This window comes from Pristiophorus japonicus, chromosome 16, assembly GCF_044704955.1.
Source record: "Pristiophorus japonicus isolate sPriJap1 chromosome 16, sPriJap1.hap1, whole genome shotgun sequence".
NCBI lineage: Eukaryota > Metazoa > Chordata > Chondrichthyes > Pristiophoridae > Pristiophorus > Pristiophorus japonicus.
In genome coordinates this window covers 44,494,494-44,513,585 of record NC_091992.1, presented here as the reverse complement: position 1 = coordinate 44,513,585, position 19,092 = coordinate 44,494,494, and the positions used below count along the sequence as shown (strand labels likewise).

The 19,092-nt window shown below is 42.8% G+C and overlaps 1 protein-coding gene across 4 annotated transcripts in view; it reads right to left on the bottom strand.

The window, feature by feature from the left end:
• LOC139226469 (elastin-like) overlaps positions 1–19,092 on the bottom strand; it is a 435,956-nt gene that overhangs the window by 138,399 nt on the left and 278,465 nt on the right. For all 4 annotated transcript variants that reach the window (XM_070857261.1, XM_070857262.1, XM_070857263.1 and 1 more), the window contains exons 34-37: positions 14,190–14,225; positions 9,522–9,557; positions 7,798–7,833; positions 2,268–2,339 (exon numbers count right to left, since the gene is read on the bottom strand). In XM_070857261.1, the coding sequence (XP_070713362.1) occupies positions 2,268–2,339; positions 7,798–7,833; positions 9,522–9,557; positions 14,190–14,225 (180 nt within the window). The remainder of the gene's footprint in view (positions 1–2,267; positions 2,340–7,797; positions 7,834–9,521; positions 9,558–14,189; positions 14,226–19,092) is intronic.

Genomic DNA, 19,092 nt, shown 5'->3' with positions numbered 1-19,092 from the left:
GGAGAGAGAAAGCGGGTAATTATAGACCAGTTAGCCTGATATCAGTAGTGAGGAAAATGTTAGAATCAATCATTAAGGATGAAATAGCAGCCCATTTGGAAAGCAGTGACAGGATCGGAACGAGACAGCATGGATTTATGAAAGGGAAATCATGCGTGCCGAATTTTCTGGAATTTTTTGAGGATGTAACTAGTAGAGTAGACAAGGGAGAACCAGTGGATGTGGTGTATTTGGACTTTCAAAAGGCTTTTGACAAGGTCCCGCACAAGAGATTGGTGTACAAACTCAAAGCGAATGGTATTGGGGGGATAATGTACTGACGTGGATAGAGAACTGGTTGGCAGACAGGAAGCAGAGAGTCAGGATAAACCGGTCCTTTTCAGAATGGTAGGCAGTTACTAGTGGGATGCCGCAGGGCTCAGTGCTGGGACCCCAGCTCTTTACAATATACATTAATGATTTGGATGAAGGAATTGAGTGTAATATCTCCAAGTTTGTGGATGACACTAAACTGGATGGTGGTGTGAGCTGTGAGGAGGACACTAAGAGGCTGCAGGGTGACTTGGACAGATTAGGTGAGTGGGCAAATACATGGCAGATGCAGTATAATGTGGATAAATGTGAGGTTATCCATTTTGGGGGCAAAAACACGAAGGCAGAATATTATCTGAATGGCGGCAAACTAGAAAAAGGGAAGGTGCAACAAGACCTGGGTGTCATGGTTCATCAGTCACTGAAAGTGGGCACGCAGGTACAGCAGGCGGTAAAGGCGGCAAAAGGTATGTTGGCCTTCATAGCTAGGGGATTTGAATATAGGAGCCGGGAGGTCTTACTGCAGTTGTACAGGATCTTAGTGTGGTCTCACCTGGAATATTGTGTTCAATTTTGGTCTCCTAGTCTGAGGAAGGATGTTCTTGCTATTGAGGGAGTGCAGCGAAGGTTCACCAGACTGATTCCAGGGATGGCTGGGCTGTCATATGAGGAGAGACTGGATCAACTGGGCCTTTATTCACTGGCGTTTAGAAGGATGAGAGGGGATCTCAGAAACATATAAGATTCTGATGGGGCTGGACAGGTTAGATGCGGGAAGAATGTTCTTGATGTTGGGAGAAGTCCAGAACCAGGGGACATAGTCTGAGGATAGGGGGTAGGCCATTTAGGACTGAGATGAGGAGAAACTTCTTCACTCAGAAAGTTGTTGACCTGTGGATTTCCCTGCCGCAGATAGTTGTTGATGCCAGTTCATTGGATATATTCAAGAGGGAGTTAGATATGGCCCTTACGGTTAAGGGGATCAAGGGGTAGGGAGAGAAAGCAGGAAAGGGGTACTGAAGGAATGATCAGCCATGAACTCATTGAATGGCGGTGCAGGCTCGAAGGGCTGAATGTCCTATTCCTGCATCTATTTTCTATGTTTCTATATAGTCCTTCAGGATTGCAAAGTTGTGGAGCATAAAGAGGAGGAGGAGGAGGAAGAACATGAGCAGTATCAACTACCAGTGATTTGCTACTTCCTTGCTGCTCCTCTTCATCCTCCAGCCCCAAAGGCAGCGCTACCAAATCACCATGACTTCAGTCAAAGTATTTCTAACACAGACAACAACAGTGAAATGCCAGAAAAATATTGTTCCAAGCAGATAAAGTGAACTTTCCAGAGAGATAAAACACACAAAGAAACACCCAGAAGTTAACCATTAGCAACAAGAGCATGGCAAACCAACATCTTACGTTTAAGTACCGCATGATCCCTTTAAGTAGCTCTGGCAATGGATTCTTCCTGCCAGTTGGGTGAGTTTAACACATGGCGAATCATGGGCTGGAGCATTACAAAATCGGAAAAGGGTTCTGCAAGACACTAAAGAGCCTAATTTAAATAATATTAAGTATTGTTAATAGTTCTGACATGTGATCCTGACGCCAACAGAAAAGCCCAATCTAATATGGCATTACGGACTGTAAATGTGCACATGCTTCCTAGTAGGCCATTTCATGCCTGGAAAATGGGTGCGGGCCGATCGAATGACTAGGCCAGTGACATATCTCACCACTTTGCATGGAATTTATATTACGTAGAATATACAGCATAGAAAAGGACACTTGGTCCAGAAATGAGGGAATCTCACCCTGACAGCAGATTCAGGCTGCAATTGCACGATAACTGCAGCATTGTAACAAACTAGATTGTAAAACTAACAAGAATAAATCTTACACTTTTCATTCAACTATCTCAACGAATCTAAATTGTTCTTAATGAGAGATCAAATTACCTGGAATGCCTCCTGGAACGCCTCCAGGTACACCTCCTGCAAAGCCTCCAGGTACACGCCATGGAAAGCCTCCTAAAATGACATATTAATGATTGTAACTCTGTCAAATAAAAATAAAATAACCTAATTTGGAGAGAAGGTCAGGAACTTGTTTGTGGGAGAAGGTCAGGAACTGGGGCCGGGGGAGGGGGGCAGTGGTCAGGAACTCGGAGGAGGGGGAGGTTAGCAACTTGTGGGGGGGGGGGGGAGCGGGGTGGGGGCGAGAAGGTCAGGAATTTGTTGGGGTGGAGAATGTCAGAAACTTTTTGTGGGGGAGAAGGTTAGGAATTTGTTGTGGGGAGCAGGAGGTCCTAACCCGGGAAAGCAAGCCCTGTCTGTTCACTGAAAGCAGTCGTGTTAGCACTGTTAGCTCTAGAGCCTGGTTGTCATAACGAATGGATCAAATTACACATTGCAAAGATCTTGATTACTCTAGTAGGCAGGATATAATTACACATTCCAGTTAAACTGTTGGGTGTGTCTTGTCCTCCATGGGGACCAATCAGAAATCTGGTGTTGCAAATAATTACACCCATGTCAATTGTAATTCTAAACTACTAAAATGAATGTGTCGTATTATATGCCCATTTTCTGTCATACAATGGCCCCTGAAAACCAAAATACAGTTAATAAATTATTGCTTATGTGGTTAGCAGTATACGGGACACACCTGCCTCTTCCCTGTGTGTGCACTTAACAGTATCCACAGGGAATAGAAAGGTGGATTTTGAGATAACTCAGGGAAGAGGGTGATGTGGAAAGAAGCCAAATTGAAAATCCTAGATTGTCTCGGCCACTAAGAGACCCACTCTGAGAGTAAAGAACATGAAAGGACCATAGCATTATTAGGACTCTGTGGCTCAGAAATTCAAGCACACCCATTAACATTCCCTGTGCCAGAATGGTGAAGCTCTAGGCTCCACAGATATTGGGCTTCAGGCCTTATAATAATGTCAATGCAGCACAACAGCCCACAGAAGAAAAGTATGAAAAATCGGGCTGCTGATAGTGTCAGGGTTGGGGATCTGGATCAGGAGCGTGGAGCCTGTGTTGGAAATCATGGAGGCCAGGGGTCGTAAGCGAATGGACCATAAGCAGAGGGGAAATTGACTGGTAGCCGGGGTGATGTGTGGCGGAGGGGGTAGGGATATGGGGTCACCTGCAAATTTTGAAATTCTACTTCTGATATCCAAGTCCAAATCGTTGATGTAAATGTTGAACAGCAGTGGTCCCAGCACTGATCCCTGTGGAACACCACTTCCCACCTTCGCCAGTCTAATTACCTTTAATCCCTACTATCTGTTTTGTAGCTAGCTTCCATTCTGCTACTTGTCGCCTGACTCCACATGTTCTGACCTTAGTCATGAGTCTCCTATGCTGTATGAAGGCCTCTTGAAAAAACAAAAATATTACATCTGCTGCATTACCTTCATCTACTCTATCTGTTACTTATTCAAAGAATTCAGTAAGGTTAGTCAAGCATGACCTTCCATTTTGAATTGTTTTTCTGTTACATCTTTCAGTAAAGATTCCTTTATATTTCTTGCCACTGATGTTGCTAACTGGTCTATAGCACCTTGGAATTGTTTTATCCGTTTTTTTTATTAAAGCTTCAACATTCAGGGCTGGATTTTCGGCTCAATTGCATCTTGGTTAGCGCCCCGGCAGGACAGGAAATGCTGTTTTTGGGCGTACTCCTGGGCGTTCAGGATTTATTGCCCAGCCGGTAGATTTGGCTACTGGTTAGCGCCGGCGCAAAAACTTACTGCTCCACATCCATTTTGACGGAGATCATGATGTCAATCATCGTGCAACACTACGCTAGCGCCCCAGATAGAACATCATGAGGCCCTTATGCCTCATTTAACGCCCGCCCGAGGAAATGCCTGAGAAAAAAAACAGGCGGTGCTAGGGTGTGGCAGGCAGGATTGGCAGCATTTTTAAATAGCGAGATGAGGATCCTACATCGCAGGTTACATTGACTACAACGGTTGCACACATAATGCTGTGTGAAGCTCAGACTTGGAAACTTCACTTTTATCTGCCATTACAGTGCCCTTACAACTTCAGTGAGAAAATTTAATGGGGGCATTACTAGTTTGCCAGCGTATGATGTTCCATGCTATTGCCAGGCGGCGTCAAGCTAGAAGAAGGGCTCTTGGCCAGGTTGGCCCACGGATGAGGAGAGGCCGAAGACATTTGGGGAGGAGGGCTTACTCCCACAGGTTTACAGGCACCAACGCTCATACCTACAGCTCTCTGAGGATCAGTGTGTGAGAAAGCTGTGCTTCCAAAAGGAAGTGCTGACAGAGATATGCTATCTCCTATAGGCAGACTGATGCCTGGACCACTCTGGAGGCAGCCTTCAATACTCCCCTCAACAGGTGTCCGAATTTATTGTGGTGTGTTGCATGCTGCACAAAACGGCCATCATGACGGGCCAGGCATTGCCAGTGGGGATTGCATGCCCACCTCAGGAGGAGGACGACGACGAAGAGGAGCCTGGTGAGGCTCCCATTGGATAGCCAACCTATCCTCAGGGGAGGCAGCATGGAGATGCTGCCAGACCAAGAGTCACACATCACCAGCTCGTAATGGACCGGCTCTCCAAAATAGAGTAAACTGAGGGATGTAACTAATACTGGACACGCTCTGTGCCCCCATAAAGGACCATCGTTGGTGAACGTTGGAATGATGCACAAGACACCAATGGCAAATGATGATTCATATATTTTACTGCAACAAAGTCACAAAAACTACTCCCACCAAAAGAAAACCATACAATATACAATGTTATGTTGCAGGGCACTAAACAACAATGAAACTTCTTTACCGTGACAAGCTTCGGCTCAGGCGCACAAAGTCCGTTGTGCAATGCCTAAGTTAACGGCAACGCTCTTCCAACTTATATTTTTGCCGAAACTTGCAGTTTAGGTGCAAACTATTTTCAAGCGCTATCTTTAACGCCCCTAAATCGCAAAAGCCCCAAATCCAGCCCTAACTGTCCACCAGTCTTCTGACACTATTCTCTTTACTAATGAATATATATATTGGACCAGGGGTTTTATCCTTTTCTAGGTTTGATTAGTTGCTTAATTATCTCCCCCTTTCTATCGTAAATCTCGTGATATCTTTTTTGATCTCTTCTTGTAATGTAATGTCCACCTTGTTCGTCTTCCTAGTAAATACTGAGGCAAAGTAATTATTCTATGTTTCTGCCATTTCACCGTCATTACCTGTAACTTATCTTGTGCATCTTTTAGTGGCCCAATCCCTATCCTGTTTTTCCTTTTGTTATTTATGTGTCTGTAGAATACCTTATTATTACTTTTTATATTCCTTGTAATTTATTTTTGTAACTCCTCTTTGCCTTCCAAATTGTTTTATTGGCTTTTTCCTAGCCTCTTCATAGTCCCTTTTGTCATCCTCTCCTTTTTTGTCTGTGTACTTAGTGTGTGCCTTTTTACTTTAGTTTCAATTTAGCCCTCATCTCTGTATTCATCCATGGTGTTTCATTATTAATTCGTTATTTAGCAGAATATATTTCTCCAGAACTCTATTGAGCAGCACCTTTTCAAATATTTCTGCAGTTCTATCTGATTGTCAATATTTTTTGCAGTCTATTTTTCTGAGTTCAATACTCATTCCCTCAAAATGATCTATTTTTCAATCTATTGCTTTAGTCTTTGTCTTACTTATGTCTTTCTCAACCATTATCTTAAACCTTATTATATTGTGAAGTGCCTTTCACGATCTTAGGACATCCAAAGTACTTTACAACCAATGAAGTACTCTTTTTGAAAGTGAAGTCACTGTTGCAATGTAAGAAATGCAGCAGCAAGGTCCCACAGGCATCAATGTGATAGTAACCAGATATGTTTTTTGTGATATTGGTTGAGGGATCACCGGATGAACTCCTGTGCTCTTCTTCAAAATAATGTTTTGGGATCTTTTATATATACCCGAGAGGGCAGATGAGGCCTCAGTTTAATGTCTCATCCGAAAGACGCAACCCCAAATAACTGCACTGGACTGTCAGTCTAGATTTTATGCTCAAGTCTGTGCAGTGGGACTTGAACCCACAACCTTCTGATTCTGAGGTGAGAGTGCACTGAGCCACGACTAACACTAACCAAGCTGTTAATATGCTTGCATGAATACTAAATGCCCAGTGACACCAGTCAGTGTCATGCAATTGTCAGTTGGTAATGATATGCACCGCTTTGAAGATAGGTTGTATTGAGTGATATTGAGACCATAGACAGCACTATTACAAGTATTCCACCATGTCCAGAAGTGCTCCATCACTGTAATACACAAGTAGTGCTTTGGCATGGCAAAAGGCACCAGTGAGTAACAACAGTGACCAAACATTGGAACAGGAGAAGCTCACTTAGCCCCTCGAGCCTGTTCCATTTAAATTGATCATGGCTAATTTGTAATTTAACTCCATTTACTAGCTTCCGTATCGGTTACCTAACAAAAATCTGTCAATCTCAGCCTTGAAAATTTGAATTGACACAGCATCCACAACTTTTGGGAGAATACTAGATTTTCACTACCTTTTGCATACACCACTTGACAGATTACCTGAACATTCTAGTGTTGGTGCTGTCTGCTGTGGCACAAGAATCTGAGGTAAATATGCTAAATGTCATGTCATGATATAAGTGGTACCTGAGGAACCCGTTGTGTATGCCTGGGAAGATGATATAATGTTTAAATCTAGTAATATTTAAGTAACAATGTCAGTTGTCACTGGTGGTCATTTTTAGAATGGTGAAAAAATATTGAAAAAGGGAAAAGATGGCAAAACTCAAAAATCTAGTGGAAAGTATCAAAATAAACCACCAGCTTAAAATACAACTAGAACATAGTTTAATGGGCATCAATAAATTATGAGTGACAGAATTCATAATAGGTAGAGCATTTTGGAAAGAGAGAATATTGAGCAGAATGTGACCATGTTACTGCATGTGCTGCCATTTGTTTTAACTCGGATTCCTGCTATTATACTTTATTGATTCCATCCTTCTCTAAATAAGTACCTATCTACTGCCGATTGAACATTTCATATTGGTCTCTTTCCAGAATTAGGACTTTCACTGCTTGTTTTTCCTTGTGGCAAGATGTTTTCTTGTTTTTCACTGGACAAAGCCCTTGTAATAAAGACCTGCCAAAATTATAGAACTCCTGGCCCAGTGTAATCAAAGAATTGATATTGTTCAGTTTATGAAACGACCACCTTAGTATCAGGCAGCAGCTTCTCAAAGCCGAACTCAATGGAGCAAAATTGTATTTCTTTCTAAAAACACTTCAGTGTTGATAAATCTACAGTAAAGTGAGGAGAACTGATATTTGGACAAATCTTTACTCTTTACTTAATGATGAACTTAATTGTTATGTACATTCTACACTTGTCAAAAGATTTTTCCCATTAATATTCTTTGCTTACTAATACAATACAAATTACAAAAGTAGAAAGACTTGCCTCCATATTTAGCAGCCTTAGCTGCCGGGTATCCACCTGCATTGACAGAGAATCATCAAGTTATGACAGAGCACAGATCATCTACACAGAATAGAACAATAAGTAACATTTTGAAAACCAACAGGAGCCCCACATTCCAGATAAACCCCATTTCTGAAATATTTACTATTAATTTAAATTATTCAAATCCAACTAACATAGTATAGTCATCTTTAAGATCACAAAAAAACATGGAATAAAATAAGACTATTTGATTAATTCCTATCTCTTTAATAGAGTTGGTACAATTTACCTGACTTACAGGAAAATCTGAATACTCTATTGTATATTAGATGGCATCACAACAGGTTGCATCCAAAATGGACTGAAGTAGCAAGGGCAAATGTCTCACAAAATAGATCCTGATGGCTACTGGGAGCACAGAGAAAATTGCTGAACAAACGTTGCTCGAGTATCCATTAGGCTGCGCTACCAACAAAATACCCCAGCTCAATGGATACTCCAGCAATCATTGCTCAGCAAATGATGAATAATTCTTTATTTGAACATTTCCATGGTGTTCTTTGGGAGTAGTGTTTGAAGCTTCATCATTCATATTCTGTGGACATTTTTGGAACTGATATAGGATGTTTACAGGTAGCTGCAACAGCTCTTGTGTTTCTAGCAACTCCAATGGTACTGATCTCATCAACTTCTCATTGAGCAGTGACTGCTACATCACAGATCAGACTTGGGGCCAGAAATTGCGTACCACGATAACTTTTGCCAGGCGCTACCCAATTCCAGTTTAGCGCTCCAGGAAGGAAGTGAAGCACGAAATCAAACGCTACCACTTAACCCTTGGAGCGCTAAACAAAGCAAGATAGGCAGTAGCGGCAGAGTGCGGCATAATGTCCCGAGCAGTGCTGCCGGAATCACAGGCTCCTTCCCTCCCTTAAAGAGAAGGGCCAATGCTGAGCGCGTTGATTCAAATGTTTGGCAACAGCACCTGCGATCTGCGACGATCAGTCCCAAGCACTCTAACAGCGTGTAGGGCTCATCCATCGCGGCATTGGAAAAATTCAAAAACCAACACCCTGGTGAATTTTTTTTTTAGCCTATCTGACCACCAATGCTTTTAAGTACCGCTCCTCAAGCGGTCGGCCGAGCTCACGACACCGCCTGCATCTGGCGTTGTTGACCCCCGGCAATGCTGGTGACAGAAGCGAATTTAGGATCCAGGGCAGTAATGGGTCGCTGCGCACCGGATGATGTCACGATCTCTGGAGCACAGGAGTTCGAGGCGTTAAGGTTTACCACCAGCACTAACCTGCAAGCGAAGTTCGCGGGTGTTGGTAGTTTCGCCGCGTCTGTTCAGAAAGCTGTTAGAGCTCCGTTATCGCCCCCAGAGGCGCTAACGGGAGGCGCAAATTAGGTCAATTTATTCCCCTTAGTCTCCTAATGGAGCTAGCCAACTATGGTTAAAATGTCCGAGAAAAAGCATGTTTTTTCCAAATTCCTCTGAGGTAACCCAGGAATCCCAGGTTTTGGTCTAATAGGACAACCTAAATAAAGAACTTGCATCTATCACAGTTGCCAGATGATTCAAAGTACATCACAACCAATCATTACTCATGAAGTGAAGTTTCTGTGCAATGTAGTCAATGAATTCAATTTGCATAGTGCAAAGTCCACTAACAAAAAGCTGGATAAGCTATCAAATTAGCAATAAAAGATTAAATTACCTGGAAAGCCTCCTGGTACACCCCCTGGAACGCCTCCTGAAATACCAGCACAGCAGAGGTACAATCATCAATATGCCAAATAAACCGAACAGGACATAGTATTGGTACTAAACACATTGCAGTGTTACTAAGACTACCTGCCACAAAGCCTGAATTGCTGCTTTCATTTGTTGCAAGGACAGATTGTGGAGTGTGATCAAGGTTCAAATGGGTTCAGTTCCTTGCTTGAATTAGTAGAAGTGATCTTTGATGAGGAAGAAATAGTTTTTTCTATTCTTTAGATTCCATATCTGACACAATCATGTAAATTGGCCATGTATTATATATGGAGTATGATGAAAAGTCAGAAAACTGTTCTCCAAAGAATTTAGTCGAGGGGATGGGGGTGTGGGTGGGGCGGTGAGGTGTGACACTATTGTAATAGGAATATAGGAACAGGAATAGGCCATTTAGCACCTTGAGCTTGTTCTGCCATTCAATGAGATCCAGGATGATCTAACACCATATATCTACCTTTGCCCCACATCTCTCAATATCTTTGGTTAATAAAAACCCATCAATCTCAGATTTAAAATTGATCTAGCATCAGTTACTGTTTGCAGAAGAGAGAGTTCCAAAATTCTACCATCTGTTGTGTGTAGAAGTGTTTCCTAATTTCACTCCTGAAAGGTCTGGCTCTAATTGTTAGACTATGCCCCTGAGTCCTCGACTCCCCAACTAGCAGAAATAGTTTCTCTCTATCTACCCTATCTGTTTCCCTTAATATCTTGAAAACTTTGATCAAATCATCCCTTAACCTTCTAAATTCTAGGGAATACATTTATTTAATCTCTCCTTATAATTTAATCCATGGAGTTCGGGTAGCATTCTGGTAAAGCTACGCTGCATTCCCTCCAAGGCCAATATATCTTTCCAAAGGTGTGGTGCCCAGAACTGCTCACAGTACTCGAGCTGTGTTTTAACCAGGGCTTTGCATAGCTGTAGATTAACTTTTACCCCTTAAATTCAAGTCCTCTAGATATAAAGGCCAGTATTTCATTTGCTTTTTTGATTATTTTCTGTACCTGTTCATGACATTTTAATGATCTATGTACTTGGACCCTCAAGTCTCTTTGGAACTTCACTGTTTTTAGCTCTTCACCATTTAGAAAGTACCGTGTTCTATCTTTTTTAGGTCCAAAGTGGATGACCTCACATTTGCCTACACTGAAGTCCATTTGCCACAGTTTTGCCCATTCACTTAACCTATCAATATCTCATTGTAATTTAATGCTTTCATCCACACTGCCTACACTGCTGCCTATCTTCATGTCATTAGCAAAATTGGATATGTGGCTTTCTATGCCATCATCTAAGTCGTTAATAAATACGGTGAATTGTTGAGGCCCCAACACAGATCCTTGCGGGATACCACTAGTCACATCCTGTCAGTTAGAATACCTGCCCATTAACCCTAGTCTCCTGCCACTAGCCAATTTCCTAACAGGTCAATAATTTGCCTTCAATTCCATGGCATTCAAATTTAGTTAATAGTCTCATATCAGGGACTTGATCCAATTGCAACAGTTCAGCAGTAGTTCCAAAAGCCTGGCACTAGATAAGATGAATAATCTATTTCAATCTCTGCTTGAAACAGTACTAAAGCTAATTCAGAAAGCTTTACAAGAGAATGAAGCTGACTGAATTTACCATGTCAGAAACCTGGACTGTGTTTAGTAAATCAACAATTTATTTCATGTTCCATTCAAAGAATTCTTATAAAGGGTAGCTGACCATTACAGATTTTCTCATTATGCAATTTGTTAATTTTTGATTTACCTATTATTGTTTTATTCTATTTTTTAAAAACTACGTTATTCTATAAACTCTAGTCCTTGTATTATATATGCCATGCTCTGCCGCAAAACAAAAGGGAGGAATGCAAAATGAAACCTGCAAATGTTAACTATTGAATATTTAAAGAACGCATTTGATACACAGTGCAACACACCTGGATCAACCAGGTTGAGGCCCTAAGTCACCTTGGCATTGAAGGTGATGAATGTTCTGAGGGAAATATTGAACAATCAGGTTTCAGTCAAGATGACAGTGATCAGACTGGGACTATGCATCACTTTAAGGAACCGGGATGATGCCTGCGATAACCTGTTTGGTTCCTACCACATGAAAGGGCATGGAGATTCTTAGAAAGGGACTGAGATAACTGATGTTTCCTTTGTTGTAGTGATCTGAGAACTAAATGAGCCATGACGATCTGTCACTCAGCAAGTACACACAGGCCACACCTGTCTCTTTCCTGGCTGTGCACTTATAACAGTAACCACAGGGAACAGAAAGGTGGATTCTGAGACAGCTGTGGAGAGGTGATACTGAAACGTGCAGTCGTGAGAGTCCAAGATTCCCTCAGCTGCTGTGATCCATTGTTTGAGAGGGACGCACATGAAAGAGCCTCAGTACTAGACAGTAATAGCAGAACTCCGAATCTTTAGGGACCAAGGGAGACCAATGCTCGCTCAGCAGAAAATTTGCCTCTGCTGAGATATGAATGACTTTTAGCTGGTGAGAGAAGATTAAGCAAGCTGTTAACGTGCTTGCACAAATGCTAGACCCCCCATTAGCACCAGTCAGTATCAAGTAATTGTCAGTTGCTACTGCTTTGCACCTGTTTGCAGAAAACCTGGTATTCATAGAACCGCAGAATGATACAGCACAGAAGGAGGCCATTCGGTATATCGTGCCTGCGCCTGTTCTTTGGTAGAGCTATCCAATTTGTCTCACTACGCTGCTTTTTTCCCTTCAAGCATTTATCCAATTCCCTTTCGAAAGTTACTATTGAATCTATTTCCACAACCCTTTAAGGAAGTGCATTCCAGATCACAATAACTTGCTGCGTTTAAAAAAAAGTTTCCTTATGTTACCTCTGCTTTGTTTGCCAATCATTTTAAATCTGTGTCTTCAAGTTTCTGACCCTTCTGCCGCTGGAAACAATTTCTCCTTATTTACCATTCATGATTTTGAAAACATTTATCAAATCTCCTTTGAACCTTTTGTACTCTAAGGAGAACATCCCCAGCTTCTTCAATCTCTTCACATAACTGAAGTCCCTCTGCATTAAATTGCATCTGCCATGTGTCTGCTCATTTTACCAGTCTGTCAATGTCCCCTTGAAGTTTGCTACTATCCTCCCTCATTGTTTACTACATTTCAGAGTTTTGCGTCATCTGTAAAATTTGAAATTATGCCCCGTATAACCATTGGGTGGCATTGAGACCATAGACAGTACTATTGCAAGTATTCCACCTTGATTATAAGTGCTTCATCATTACCAATAGTTCTACATGGTACTAAATTTGCATGACAAAAGGCACTAGTGAGTAACAGCAGGCTCCAAACATGGGAACAGGAGAAAGCCACTCTGCCCCTCGAGTCACTTCCATCATTCAATTTGGTCATGGCTGATTTGTACCTCAATTCCATTTCCTAAATTTGTTTCCAATCGTTTGATGCTCTTACCTAACAAAAATCTATCAATCTCAGTGTTGAATTTCAAATGGCCCAGCATCCACAGCCTTTTGGGGGAGAGAGTACAGCATTTCCACTATCCTTTGTGTGAAAAAAAGTGCTTCCTGATTTCATTCCTAAATGGCCGAGCACAAATTGTACGATTATGACCAGTTAAAACCTATGAATATGAATAATTGATTCCAATGGATGCCTAACTATAACCCAGGTTGGAATGAGACAGGCAAAAGTTGTTTTACTTGCATAATACTATTCCTGTAACTTTCCTTGACAGATTACCTATACACTCTAGTGCTGGTGTTAATTCATGTGGCACTAAATTGGAGGTGAATAGTCTACAAAGCCATAACATGATACAACAAGTGGTACCTCAGGAACTCATTGTGTGAACCTGGGAATATGATGTAATGTTTAAATCTAGTAACTTTTAAATAACAATGTCAGTTGTTATTGGTGGTGACTGTTGGAATGGTAAAGAAATATCGTAAAAAGGAAAAGACAGCAAAATGCAAAAATCTAGTAGAAAGTATCAAAATAAGACACAAGCTTCAAATACAAATAAAAAAAGTCAAATGGAGATGAATAAATTTTGAATGCAATAATTCATAGTAGGTAGAGCATTGTGGAAAAAGAATATTGAGCAATTGAACATTTCAATGTAGACTATGTCCAGAATTGTGACTTTCACTGCTTGTTTCTCATGTGGCAAGATATTTCTTACTTTCTCTCTGGACAAACCCTTATAATTATGACTAGACAGAATTATGGAACTCCTGGCTCATATTCCAAATTCTCTGTGTACTCAGACAAAGGATATTATTCAGTTTATGGAACTACAACCTCAGTACAAGGCAGCAGCTTCTCAAAGCTGAAATCAATGCAGCAAAATTACAGAATGGTATTTCTTCTAAAAGCACTTCAAGTTGTTAAATATACAGAAAAGTGAGAAAAGCGGATAGTAATATTTGGACAAATCTACCTACCATGAGGAAACCATTGTAAGTGGGCTTAAAATCATGTTTAATCTTGAATGTAGTTGTTATGTGCATTCTATATTTGTCAAGAAGATTTTACCATTAATAGTCTGTGTTTACTAATACAATAATAATTGATGCTTTTACAAATTGCAGAAATAGAAAGATTTACCTCCATATTTCGCAGCTTTAGCTGCTGCGTATCCACCTGCAATGACAGAGGATTGACATTATGACAGAGCACAGACCTGCTACATGCAGAGCAGGTCAATAAGTAATTTTATGAAGGTCAACAGCACCACCTCATTCCAGGTAAATTCCATTTCTGAAATATTCAATATTAATGCAAATTGTTCAAATTCAACTAACAAAGTATCATAATCTTTAAGATAACAAGACAACAGGGAGTAAGTAAAGACTATTTTCCCATTAATTCCCATCTCTTACATAGGGCTAGAATCTCCACTTTTGTGGTATTTCTGGCAGGGGCATTAAAAAAGGGTTTTCAGATCGCCGGCTTCTCGCCCATTCTCAAAGCACCTAGTCTCCATCTTTGAAAATGGGCGTTACCGCGAGCTATATAAAATGGGCAGTAGCGTTAAATTTTTTTGCCGTAAAGTGTGGCTGTCCTTAGCAACGGCGTGGCAGCGCTCGATTCCCATGATTCAGGAGGTCAAGGGTCATCATGACATGCGCAGAAAAGGAGACAGAGAAAGAAGAAGCTCAGAGGTACTGAAGGCACTGGATGTGGTGTGGCTCCTTTGGGAGAAAGGAGGGAGACTTTAGAGCTTCACAGCAAGTAGGCAAACAATGGAGAGAGAGGAGGTTGCATCACAGCACGCTGTGGAGACTGACACTGGAGAGAGCAATGAGGTGGGAGATGAGCACATTGGAGGGCACAAAAGAGCCAGGAGGTACTCAGACGAGGCAAATGCTTCCCTCCTGCAGGAAGGAGGTTGAGTCATGCTGGGGTGATTTGACACGGAGGGCATGGGAAGCCCACCCCAAAGACATACCAGAGGATATGGACCAAGATAGCAGAGGTGGTCTCGTCAGCGACCAACGAGGTTCGTGAGAGCAACCATTGCCGCAAATGATGGAACGACCTCGTGGGATCCGCAAAAGTATTACATTGATTTACATGTACTTATGCATTTATATAATTGTATTTCTAACAGTCATGAGTGACTATCAGCAGATGTGAGGTCTTTCACTTTTACCGGGAATGTTTTACTCAAAGCCTGCGGTCAAAAACGGCGCCAATACGTGCAGTCGGCCGCCGTTACCCACCACGCGGGTGGAGATGGTGCAGCACCCAGACCCAGTCGCTACCTCGGCCATGTCCAGGAGCGAAAGGTCAGAACCAACGAGTTCCCCAATTGGGACCTGGAACAGCCAGGTTCCCAACACCGTTAGAGAGCAGGCAGAAGATTCTGTAGCCCTCAATGGAGGAAAGGGAGGCCACACACATCTGTGGCTCTGCCCACCAATAGGCAATGGCAAAGGCCCCGAGTCCTGGCAAGATGAGCGAACCAAGCCCACCCAGCTAGCAGGTGGTGCAGCGCCGCCATCAGATGACTAGGACCCCGTCCAGTTGCTCTGGAACCAGCGATCTCGCATACCTGTACTGCTACCTCAGTACTGACCATGACTGAACCATGAATGCAATCTACCCAATCCTGGCGCACGACCATAATATGTAACGAATGTAAGTCACTGAACCAAGGTGTCACAATACAAACTGTAAAAATGTTCTTCCTTTCTTTGTACTTGCAATGTGTCTGATCCTGTATGTTAATATAATGGGCCAGCTGCATGATCTCGCTGTCGGAGGGTGGGAGTTGGGGGGTAAATGGATGTATGTAGCCATGGACACACACATGGATCACACCCAGAACCCACTGCAACCTCCACTGCATCATTGAACCATCCAAACTGGTAACCACTACCCAACGTTGTGGCAAAAGGACTTGGGGGGTTAACAGGGAGAGAGCCAAGCCAAAGCACAGCCAAGGTGCAAGGGCTATTGGCACTTAAGTCTGGGGAGAGCCAAGCCAGAGCCAAAACCCGAAGTTTGTGTCAGCGGCGCTAGCGCGGCGTTGCAAGCGTAAAGACATGATCTTCCTGGTGGTAAAGGACGAGGTGGTAGGTCTTTGCCCCACCGCAAAAACTCAACCGAAGTTTGCAGCAGGCAAGTTTGAACACGGGCGCTAAGCCATTAGCAGCGCGATAACGGCTCTAACGGTAACAAGGGTTATTTCGGCCCTAGTCTCCCAATGGAGCTGGCCAACTATGATTAAAGTTACCAAGAAGAACCATAGCGGCAAAACTTGGTGGTCTAGTGTCGGCCGTTATAGTTGGATTTGCTGAAAAAATGGTGGCTGCTTCGCTTCCGCATGCTTCCAGCGCGGAACACAGCGAGGTCGGTAGTACTCTCATTTTGCCTGCACACTCCACCCACATATAAATATACAGAACGTGATGTCAATCGGCATGCAATGCCCGAGTTGACGCACGACTGTGATTTTGGACATCACCGTTCTTGATACCGCTCTCTCCAAACAATGCACTCGTGTATGCAGCAGTATTACAGAGACATTGCCAGCACTTCTTAGAGGCATTCACATCTTTCAGGCAAGTTTAAATTTTAGCTTTTGAACCTTTTTGTACATTTTATTGGAGCAGTGGCTTGATGCAATACATTAAAAAAGTTGTTAAACTGTGCAGAGAGTGCTGCTGGATGCTTGCAAGACTTTGGATGATAAAGAAAGGCTTCTGAGAACCCTACTTGGTCACACACCTGGGGAATCTAGATGTCGTCCTTGGGCTGCAACATCACAAAATGATGAAGCAGAGGCACCAACGGGGAAGAACTGCTTGCAGAGAGAAGAGGAAGAAGCAGAAGAGGAGGAAGAAGAGAGGAGGCAACCCAGATCATCCCTTTCACGCTGGAATATCCGGGATCGAATCATCTGCCTGTGTTACCATAGAAACATAGAAACATAGAAACATAGAAACATAGAAAATAGGTGCAGGAGTAGGCCATTCGGCCCTTCTAGCCTGCACCGCCATTCAATGAGTTCATGGCTGAACATTCAACTTCAGTACCCCATTCCTGCTTTCTCGCCATACCCCTTGATCCCCCTAGCAGTAAGGACCTCATCTAACTCCTTTTTGAATATATTTAGTGAATTGGCCTCAACAACTTTCTGTGGTAGAGAATTCCACAGGTTCACCACTCTCTGGGTGAAGAAGTTCCTCCGCATCTCGTTCCTAAATGGCTTACCCCTTATCCTTAGACTGTGACCCCTGGTTCTGGACTTCCCCAACATTGGGAACATTCTTCCTGCATCTAACCTGTCTAACCCCGTCAGAATTTTATATGTTTCTATGAGGTCCCCTCTCATTCTTCTGAACTCCAGTGAATACAAGCCCAGTTGATCCAGTCTTTCTTGATAGGTCAGTCCCGCCATCCCGGGAATCAGTGAACACAACACCAATTCCACCCTCAACATTTGTCCCACACCTTACCTTCTCTCAGCATCCTCTTGGCCACATAAAGCCACCACAAAGCCAACTTTCCAACCCAAATTTATCCATATATGCATCCACCATTACATTAAAAAAATCAGCAAATCACCCTTGTGCATTCCCTTAGTGAGTGTCTTGCGGTGTCTTTGCCTATCCTAGTGATGTTACACAATGCTGCACCAGTGGCTGCAGCTTGGCCGTTGGAAGCCTGCTAACTTTCAGTGGACACTGCAGATGGCCTTGAAGGATGAGCTCGAGGAGCTGATGCCTGCGAGTGTGAAATCGAGTGACAGTGTTTCTTCTTCATTCTACTCTCCACTGGCTGGGCAGGCCAGATTTCTTGGGTGCCTGAAATTAGGAAGTCACACAGGTATGGTTGTGGTGAGGGGAGGGCGGGAAAGCAAGACCTGCATGCTTACACCATGTGCAGCTTGTACATCAAAAGTTACTATGGGATGAGGGGGGAAGTGGAATGTGAGAAGGAGGATAATGTATGAGAATACCAGCATCTTATATTCTTTGAGTCCCGCTGCTAGCCAAGGGCTCAGCTATTCCCCTGCCAAGAATGCCCACCATGGAGGTGAGATGAAACCACGAATGTGAGTTGTGGTTCGTGTTTGGTAGAAATTGTTGGTAGGTGGGTGAAGGGGGGCCGTCGTGCACTGAGTAATGTGTGAGGCTAGTGGTGCAGTTGGTAAGAGACGGTTTTTGAAGGCACTGACCTTGACCACTCTGAGGTCATGAAACCTCTTTGGGTATTGGAGGCAAATCTTGGGGCAACACTGCTTTCTGAAGGGCTGCCTGGCCCCCTGCACAAAGCTCAAATGCTGTGTCTGAGACCATGGATACCCTTTCCCTGAGCTGTTGTCCCATTTGTGTTAGTACCAAAGCATTCTTAATTTTTTTTAGGTGCAGAAGGCAGTTCAGCTTTAAGAGCTAGAAACTGCCTTGAAAAGGAGCAGGCTGGCTTTAAGGAAAGGCAGCCTCGCTCCAGAGACGCTAATTTTGAACCTCTGCTAAGTGCACAGTCTTCCAGCACAGATATATTCGCTAGGCTGTGAGATACAATCATTTAAATTAGCAGGCAGCACCTACGCTTTCTGAACAGTCGCAGGCATATCTCGCATCATGGTGCCCGGGCCTCATCATATTTCAGTCCCCATGCTTCTTCCCAATTCCTCTGAGGTAACCCAGGAAAACTCCTGCGTTTTGGTCAAATAGGACAACCAAATGAAAGAACTTGCATTGATCACATTCTCAGGATGATCCAAAGTGCTTCACAACCAATGAATTGCTCATGAACTGAAGTTACTGATTGATGTAGTCAAATGAGGAAGTCAATTTTCACAGAGCAAAATCCCACAAACAAACACTTGTATAACCAATTAATTTATTTCTTTGGTCAATTCCCAGCTCTTGCACAAGTGGAATATTTTGTATCCTTGTGAAGCTTCAGATTAGAACAGTTTAAAATCTCATCAGAAGATGACATTTCCAACACAACAATGCACAATGTCAGCCTAGTGCATGTGGTTAAGTACTAG